The sequence below is a fragment of the Ixodes scapularis genome, unplaced genomic scaffold, assembly GCF_016920785.2.
Source record: "Ixodes scapularis isolate PalLabHiFi unplaced genomic scaffold, ASM1692078v2 PGA_scaffold9__187_contigs__length_104089568, whole genome shotgun sequence".
NCBI classification, from domain to species: domain Eukaryota; kingdom Metazoa; phylum Arthropoda; class Arachnida; order Ixodida; family Ixodidae; genus Ixodes; species Ixodes scapularis.
This window is the reverse complement of record NW_024609884.1, coordinates 39,599,555-39,608,886: the sequence shown is the minus strand read 5'-3', so window position 1 is coordinate 39,608,886 and position 9,332 is coordinate 39,599,555. Positions and strand designations below refer to the sequence as shown.

Below are 9,332 nucleotides of genomic sequence, written 5' to 3'. Positions count from 1 at the left end.
GCCGCTGTTGTTTTCTGGAGTTACACTCCCAGCTCCGAAACAATCACCGATGCGTGACTCGGCGATAAAAAAAAAAAAAAAATCGTTTTTTGATTGTTTTTGTTGTTGTTTAAAGAAGGTGGCCTTTATTAGAGAAACTGCAAGATCACCGAGATATGGTAGCCCGGCATGGTATATGCGTAGATGTGACTAAACAGACTGGAAAAAACAACAAAACAAACAAGTAAACATTTGAAGCGTGGGTAATAAAGAAAGGAAGGAGAAGGTCGTGCGATAATTGTATCGGGGACTGGCGACAATCCCAAGAAGTGCCGGCTTATTCTCTGCCGCATCATTGATTTAATCGCTAGACAGCTCTGCTATCAGTTTCGGCCACCGCTCCCGCGTTATGTTTAACAGTTGAGCACACTGTACAGATTCACATAGGACCATCATAGAACACTGTATGATAATAACATCTCGGGCGATGTTAGAAACCATTAATAAAAAAGCAGCTACAATTACAACACAAAAATGGATGAGGCACTTGGCTTCTCATTTGGTCATTGTGATACGAATTATACAGTTTTGTGTTGAATCACTTTCTTTCTATTATTGATCGGTGTTGGTATTGTATTTCACGTATGGTAATTACATTTACTTGTCTTTTTATAGATCGCTTTTATGCAGTTTTAATTTGAAGTATCGGGCTTCGGGAATTCGCTTTTCGTTCTCGCTGTATTCTTTTTCTGGGTAATCAGTTTTAAAAATTAAAACTTGAAATATCCACAGGATGAACTAATGAGATGTTGGCTTGACCGAAGTAATCTGCTGCTAGATATTATTGCAATATATACTTACTTGAGTAAACACATTCGTTACGAAAGCAAAATGATTAGTGTAGGCGACCTTCAATTAGTCAGAACTGACTGGAACGAAGGAAAATCCCCACCTTTCACCACTGTGGGCTTATATTGCACACCAATTGAACCTTAAGCAGAATGTTTAGTACAATATTCTACAGTAACTTGTTTCTCATTATTGTACAATATTCCACAGTGACGTCTGCCTGTGATGTGTTTGGCATGTTTCTCTTTTTTTGTAAGGGGAGGGGGGTGGGGGGTGCGATAAAGCGCGATCCAAACCAACGCTTCTTTTTGCGCCTGTAGGTCGTGCGGCTGCGGATGTGACGCATTTTCGTGACGTCGCGCCGCTTCTTCGCTCCTTCCGGGCGCGCACGAAGAAGTTGGTTGATTTCAACTTCTTTCTCAAGCCGCACAAAAAAGCGCGGTGACGTAGCAGGCCGCGCCTGTGTCCCGGCCAATCGGTGGAGGGCAAGCTAGTTCCGGCTCCGCGTTTCTCGCCGTCTGGCTGCCCTCTCCTCCCCCCCTTTTATTCTCTTCCAACATGACAACGCGATCTCTCTCCCTCTCTCTTTCTCTCGCCGGCCAGTCTGTCGCTGTTGCACTTTGCTTGTGCGCTCGTGCCTGCGTGCGCGCGTGCGCCCCCGCCCGTAGCTGGCCCGTCCAAACCAAAGCGCACGCTTCTGACTCAGAAAGCGCGCCCGGAAACAGCAAAAACGACGCGGAATGCGTCACATCCGCAGCCGCACGACCTACAGGCGCAAAAAGAAGCGTTGGTTTGGATCGCGCTTAACTGTGCTGCCGCTGAACTTTATCGATGAAAAGGATGGCACGAAGGCCTAATTTGGGGTAAGGGGTGAAGGCAGGCACGTAGGGCGCCCATGGCAAAATGCTGTATGAGGGGGACGGGGGAGAGGAGGTCCCAGCAAAATGGAAGATTTCGGGGGGGGGAGGCGGGCCGGTTCCCATCGGCCCCCCCCCCCCCCTTTTGGTTACGTGCCTGGGTGAAGGGTTACATGGGATTTGTTACATCTTACTAGTGATGACGGCTTGCTTCTCAAACTCCCACAGGGAGATTATCGTTTGGCGAGCGTCCGTGTCTCGCCATTAGGGTTGGTGGCACCCGGGTCGGTGGCCCGCCGCGAACCCCCCCCCCCCCCCCCCCCCCCTTTCTAGTGACGCCACGGGGTCCACTTCTCCAAGGCGGCGATGTTGGGCCCCCTGTGCTGACTTCTCACTTGTTCTAAGCTGGTACAGTCCCATAATATATGGTGGATTGTGGGTCTGCATCCCGTGTCGCATGTGCTGAACGTGATTACAACCGGTGTTACGGTGTCAGTTTCTCCGTCGTCGTGGTCCTCTTCGTTGTTGTATGGTGGCGGAGGTTGTGGTGGTGGTCAGTACTGCTCTTGCAGTTGCTGGCGCGCGATAGCAAACAAAAAGTGGCTCCGATGGCATATGCTTCCTCTGTCTCATGCATACAGTAAGGTCCGGCGCTACCGCTTTTCGTTTGTTTTCGCTCGGAGGTAAGGAATGCCTCCGCCGAGCCGTGGAAAATGCTAGCACCGCGGTTGGATTCAGGTATCAGGTTTCCTTTGCGAGCGTGCCCGCTGTACTAGTGCCATACAAGCGGGGGTGTCTTGTTTATGTTTGCTGATGGTACTATTGCCTGCTACTGCACATTCGTGTGGCAAGGACGCGGAACTGGAGACCTGACGTCAGAATCAACGAATGTGAGAGAAGAGCTAAGACGAGGTGATGTCAGATTTGAGGAGAAGCGTTAGACAAATATGATGTCAGCCTCAGCATTGTTCTCTACGCATTTTGTTTTTTTAAAGAGGGAGAGAACTGCATGAATGCCGGGCAGCGTCCTCGTCTGGAGCTAGGTGGATAGACCTAGCTCACCTCGAGTAGCCGGGGAGATGTTCCGCGGAGCGTCCAGAAAGCTCTCTTCTCGACTCGAAAATCTGTATATTTCCGTTCCCTGTACATAAAGTTATTTACCCCCCCTCCCCTCTTTCCCAATCTTCAACCGACTTTACCTCAACATCATCGAAGTCATCGGGAGTCCTCGGCGCCTCACGAAGAAAGGACCACCACCACCACCACCAAAAGCATTCACTCATACAATTACCATCATAGCTTAAAGGGACTGACTTCGAAACGCAAGAGTGGCGGCCGGCGTTTGATGAGATTTACAAAACATCGATCACCACCCTGGGAATTTGCGGAGGTTCCTTTTCAAATTTTTTTTTTTTTTTTGTCAGCCTCGCCTACCCTCGCATTTCGTTATCCATTCCATAATGCCGTGACACTCGAGCTTGATCAGTAAAACGGTTAATTTTTATTCTAGAAGTTACGACATAGAGGTACTGTGGCATTGACTGAGTATGGACGATGCCCGTAGCTCCGATGTTACAACGCACAAAAGCAGACACACAATTTTCACAGGCACACAAAAAATGAGCGACCGGATTTTGTCCCCCTCGGGTTTCTCTTTTTCTGTGGCGCCATCTATGTGGAGCACCGCGAACTCTCACTCCGGGTGGGCGACCGGTGGCGACCGGCTAAACTGACGGAGATGATTTCTCGTGGATTTTCAATGAAAGAATGTCGTGCTCTCGGTTTATTTTGCGCACTCTCCCATAAAGTTCCATGTAAATTCGATTCCAATTTTTTTCCTCTCGCCGCAGCGCCATCTGTCGCAAATCGGGGGTACCCGCAAGCAGACGAGTACACAATCCGGTCACGGCGCTGCGGTAGGGTTCTATGGGCCGTTTCCCCACCTGTCCATCTTACACCCTGCTAAAAACCCAGTTTTGTAACAAAGTGGTTAGTCAGCGCTGCGTGTTTTCCTTTTTGTGTGCCTGTAAAAATTGTGTGTCTGCTTTTGTGTGCTGTAACATCGAAGGTATATAAACAACCAACTCGCCTAAAGCTGCACTTTTAACGTTTCGAGACCAACTCGGTATGCTCTTCAGGAGTGACTAAAGCCGACGAAAAGCAACAATCGCTTTGTCTTTATGCTTCTGTCAAATGTCTACATGTTCGGGTGGGCTAGCTTATATTTTCCAGCAACGTGTGTCGTATATGTCCATTGACACGCGGTTCATTAACTTGACTCTTTCATTTCCCGTACACACGGAACCCTTCAAGTTGTAGCCGGAAGTATTCTCTCAAGTATGCCCGTCCGGTCAGATCATAATTTAAAAAGTTTACATCCAGGGCAACACTCCGCGCCGGTAATGACGGGAAAATTATCCGCTGTCTAGAGGAGGCAGTCGGCGCTAAAGAGTTCGGATCCAACGAATACCGTTAGTGACATTCTTTCTGAGCTAAGAACTCTGCGACTGTCCCGGCTGAGTGCCGGAAGGAGAAGGTATACCTTCCTCTTTGGTTTATCCAACCGCCCGCAAGTCTGCGCGAATGTAAATCTTTTGGCATAAAGTACGATTCTTCTTCATGATCATAATCAGAATAACACGTTTATCTTTTCTATGAACACACAAAGGTAGTCTGTGAATTTGCAATTTCATTGGGCTACTGCTTGAATGGTAATCCTTCAAAACTCTCCAACAACTGCCACATATGCCTATAAGACGATATCTACGCTTGTTTTTTGCTTCTACAGATTTTCACATAAACGACGACGCGCTCTCTCCTTGTCCTCTTCCCTCTTTAATCTTCTCTCTATCTCTACCTGTATAGTACTTTTTTCCCGTGCTTTGACCTGCCTTTCCACGTCGTTCTGTTCCCTTCCTCAAAGTGTACACTTAATTGATACCAATTGCACCATTTCTATTCTTGGTGGCACAAAGAAATAACACAACACAGACAGTGGGTTAGTGTTATTTGTACACAGAGTACGCAATTATTTTTTTATTTCAGTTTTGCATACATGGTGAGTTTTTTAGTATCACGTTTGATTTATTATCTCTCTGCCTGCAAACATACAATATTTATTTATAATTGTTTTTCTTTCTAACAATGCCGCCGCAGTTTTTCTTTTTGTCTGTGTGTGTGTGTGTGCCAGTGAATATTACGATGATGAGGAGATGCTAAGTTTAAAAGGAAGCTGCGATTTCTATTACCACAAGCCTCCGTGGCCCCCGTAGAGGCCGTAGTCGTCGTGGTAACCGACGCCATCATAATGCGCCGCGTGAAGGTGATGAACACTGGAACGACAAGAAAATCGACAAAGCATGATTACATAGGAACGCTGTATGCCGCTCAGTTTGGTTAGAGTTTTCCTGTTAATTTAATTGCTTTTTTTACCCCAGCGTGCTATGTGGATGTAACTGATAGATAGAAATAAATTTAACAATATACATGTTTTTTTATGATGTGTACTACGAAACCCAGTTCACACACTTGCGTTTGCTCAGGATTGAGTTTTTTTTTTTTTTTTTTATCTCTTACGAGGAAGGAACAAAATGACCCGCTGGCGCCATCTATCAAGTAACCCTGGAACTGCAAGTGTTCCATAGTTACTCGATTGACGGCGCCAGTGTGTTCACTCGTCGTAAGAGGTTTTAAGAAGTTTTAAGGCACAGTCGTAAGCAGTCGCAAGTGTGCGAACCAATATAAGAGGGAAAAACTTTACAACACATCTATGACCCATGATCTGTAGGCTCAAAGCATCTGGAGAGTATCCCGGGTGACATTAAGCTATGCTACCAAAATACTCGCAGGTACAAAAGTGCGTTCAACTTTCGGATACCCAAATTGTACCTCACGGGCCTAATTTTGGTACTTGCGATTGAGCGCACCTCACGCAGTTTTAGAGAACAAATTACTCCACATAACTGCTAGATAGTTGTATATTAATTTACACTCATTACATATTTTGTCAGATTTGAATTTTTTTAGGCGGTGCCCCAATTATAAACGGTGCATTCCTTTAACATGGATGCACAACGTGAAACACGAATGCACAATTTACGTTGAGTAAATTGTGCATTCGTGCACAGTAGGATAAAATATTCACGTTATCTTACTGGACGGGCACGGGAACTGGTACGGGATGAGGCACAGGAATGGGATGCAGGTGCTGGAAGTCGTGGTAGCCGTAGTTATAGTGGCTCGAGCTCCCGTAATGGCTGTACAGCCCGTGCAGTACTCCCAAGCCGCCGAGCAAGTGGACTCCTGCACCGAATCCGTAAAACCCCGCCAGAACGGCCACCTTGCGCAGTTTCTTTCCGTGGGCCACAGACGCTGCGCCCATGATCACGAAAAAGACGGCCATTGCTGCCGCCAGGCACTTCCGCGTCATCATCTGGAAAGATAACGCACCGTGCGCACTGCCTAAGACAAAGGAGACCAACAATTAGCTCTAAGCCTCGACATGTGTATCGGGCAAAGTTACGAACCCGAGCTCTCCGCTTCGGAGTCTCCCGCTGCCGCTTAGAGCTCTACGTGGGATGTGATAACATCTCCCAAAGCCTCGTCAACTCGTACCTCGTAAGTGCATATCCCTTATCTTTATACGAAATTAATTTGATGCCAAAATGGGGCGGGGGCAACTAAAAGCGCTGAAACAGCACATGAACTTTTGCAGCTAAGAGACACTTTTGCTCGCTGCATACGAGCAGGGGTCAGCTTAGGTCAAGGCTGTGTGAGCGCGCAGTGTGGAGTCTCAATTTGCTCCTGCAGCATCCCGACGTAGAAGGTTCGCAGCGGTCTTCCCACAATTGTTACGAGGAGGTGACTCATGGGGCCAGCGAAAATAGCATCCGTAACCAGCGCAACCGCCGGTACCTCGTCGCAACCTAAGAAAAAACTTGACAGTTTGGGGTTCGTTTGCCTTTTGTAATGTTGCAACTTTGGGTCACTGACACTCTCGAACCCTATTTCTTTGCTCTTTGTTTCTCTCTTTCACTCGCACGCAGTCACACACTATCGTTCAAGCCGTTCTACAGTTCATACCGACATTGCATCACAACCTGGCTCGTCTGAGAATGGGACTACCTATAATCTTGGATTATTTTAAGGCACCGTAAGATGTGTTTTTTTTTTTTTTTTTTTTATCAACAGGCAGGGGGAAATGCCGTCACCATAAGAATTCACTTCAGTTCCCCCACTGTTTTCCCTTCTTATCGTACCTCTTCCTGCAGGTAACGGAAGCCGACAGGTGTCCCGAGCAGCCACGTATTTTATAATATTGTTCAATAACTTGGATCATCGAAAGCTATAGTAATTTTTACACTTACTTTAGTAGGCCCAATAAAGGTTTCCTCAACCTATGATATTACGCCTTCAGCTCAGAGCTAGGTGCTGGTGCTTTTGGGTGCCTTTGGATTCTTTCGCTAGTTGTGTTTTGTACAAACCAAAATTTTGCTAGAGTTGAGAATGACTGACGTCAAGAATTCCGTTGTCAGAATGGCCGGCAATAAATAAATACTCAGGATGACCGAGTGGTCTAAGGCGCCAGACTCAAGGTTTGTCACTTTGCGTTTCCTGGAGGTGCGATATTTCTGGTTCACGAATGTGGGCGTGAGTTCGAACCCTTCTTCTAAGAAATTCACAAATTTTTATAACTTGTTTTTTTGTACGTGCCTATTTTCCTCATATTCCAGCTTTTTATACGTCGTTGAAACACCATTAAGTCACCGTTGAATTTGAGATAAATAAGTTTATAATTATAATAGACCTGCATGTTGGTAGGCCCTTGAAGTGAAGAAATACTCCATCTGACAAAATGTGTGCAGTGCTGTCAAACAGACGAGTGCGGGAGCGTAGCTCGGCACATTGTTTTGTCTGCACGAGCTTTCGCGCGCAACACTCCATAAGGCCCCTCGCTTGCGCATATGCCTTCCAAAAGCTGCACATAATTTTTGAGTTGAAATATACTTTGTAGACTCCACAAAGCCGTTTTAAACACGCAAAGAACAGTCACATAGGCAGAAATAGGTACGTACGTGCATTTAAAATTAACGCTAAGGTAGAAAAATATCCTTTATCCGAGTGTATGCAAAATCTTTTGACTTCTCGTAAAAGATTTATGTCACCAATCAAAATCATGATAGGGAGAACTTTTGGGGGCAAAACGTGTTTCACGATTTCGATATATGAGAGACAAACGACGTTTTATGCCAACAAAATTGGAAGAAGCTTATTAGGCATTTCAGTAGGCAAAACTTTCGAAATTGAGATGACTTGCCAATTAAGCCTTGTAAAACGTATGTTCACTTGGCAACTGGAAAAATACTTACAACCAGAGTTATATCAGTTTCATTTATTTTGCCTCGAGAGAATCAAGCCCGATTGAAGTTCAGTGCGGAGTTTGATTTTTGTTCTTCATTGTCTCCACGGACAGCTCAAGACATTTGATTTATTGATCGTTGTCTCCACAGACCAACTCAAGCTATTTTCAATCCCATGCATACCACAATAAATATTGTTTTCTATAAGATGGTATAACTTTTAAAAGTGTGCATTTAAGCTAGAAACTAAAAAGCACGATCTTACGCACTTCAATTAGAGCAGAAGTCTTATGCCCTAAAACCCTCCTTGTGACTATTCTTGCTAGAAGAAAAGAGTTGATAATCCCGTATTAAGGTAAATTGGAATACATTTTAGACCCATAGGATTGACGTTTATTTTACGAAAACTTGAAGGCATGTTACATTTGCGTCCTTTTTGCGTTCAGCCGTCGCTAAGAATCACCCTCCGATAGCGAATGATGTACAAAATGAAGTAGATCCTCCCACATGAAGAGAAATGCAATTGGGTGCCTCTGTACATAAGTATAGGACATGTTAACCCGATGGTTCACTGATCGTGGTTGTCGGAGAATTATAGTGAGTGACGAGACTTTTATATTACGCGCTCGCATCTTTCGCGGCTGTAAAGCTACGCAGGCAACCGGGTTGCAAAGTAGTTCTAAAATCTATTTCTGTGTTCAAAAATAGCGTCCTGTTGCGTTTTGTTTCTATTTATTTGCATGTAAGTCGGTCGGAAGGCGTCATTTTGACACAGGAAATAAAATAGCATAAGAAATACAAACTTAAACAGAGTACAATGCTCCATAAAGACGCGAGTAAAAATTGGTCTATCGTTTCCAAGAAAAAAGAAAGAAAAAAAAAAGCGTGCCTTGCACATATAATTACATATGTTATGCAAATCAACGATAACGCTTCCAATATCGGCACCAATGGGTTAGTAAATATTGCTCTCTGTTGTCTCGCTGTCGAAATATACGTCAATAAAAAAAACGATACGCATATCTGTGAACCGGAAATTTAATAGACCGCAATAATACAAGCGATGGCTATCGTAAAACAATATGTACGCCGTGACCAGGTCACATCGGACAAGGAAAAACGAACGTTGCTTCACAAATAATTTCTCTCTTGATAGGCTGATATCGTTAGCGAAGCTTCGAGAACTTACACCATTGTTCGCTCCCACAGCAGCGAAGAAGAGATAGGGGTACCGACTCGATAAGGGAGGAGTATCCGAGTTTTTAGCACCGCTAAATATAGTATGGAT

At 45.2% G+C, this 9,332-nt stretch overlaps 1 protein-coding gene across 1 annotated transcript; it reads right to left on the bottom strand.

Annotated features, from left to right (window-relative positions):
- Positions 1-4,929: 4,929 nt before the first annotated feature.
- On the bottom strand, positions 4,930-6,117 carry LOC8036574. The gene is made up of 2 exons (XM_002402882.5): positions 5,840-6,117; positions 4,930-5,017 (listed from the first exon to the last, which is right to left on the bottom strand). The coding sequence occupies exons 1-2, from the start codon at positions 6,115-6,117 to the stop codon at positions 4,930-4,932; spliced, it is 366 nt and encodes a 121-aa protein (XP_002402926.2).
- Positions 6,118-9,332: the final 3,215 nt, after the last annotated feature.

Excerpts from the sequence above, each read along its gene's own strand:
- LOC8036574 (XM_002402882.5), bottom strand. The coding sequence starts at position 6,117 with ATGATGACGCGGAAGTGCCTGGCGGCAGCAATGGCCGTCTTTTTCGTG. Across the intron at positions 5,018-5,839 it reads CCAGTTCCCGTGCCCGTCCA|TGTTCATCACCTTCACGCGG; the intron begins GTAAGATAACGT and ends TTGTCGTTCCAG.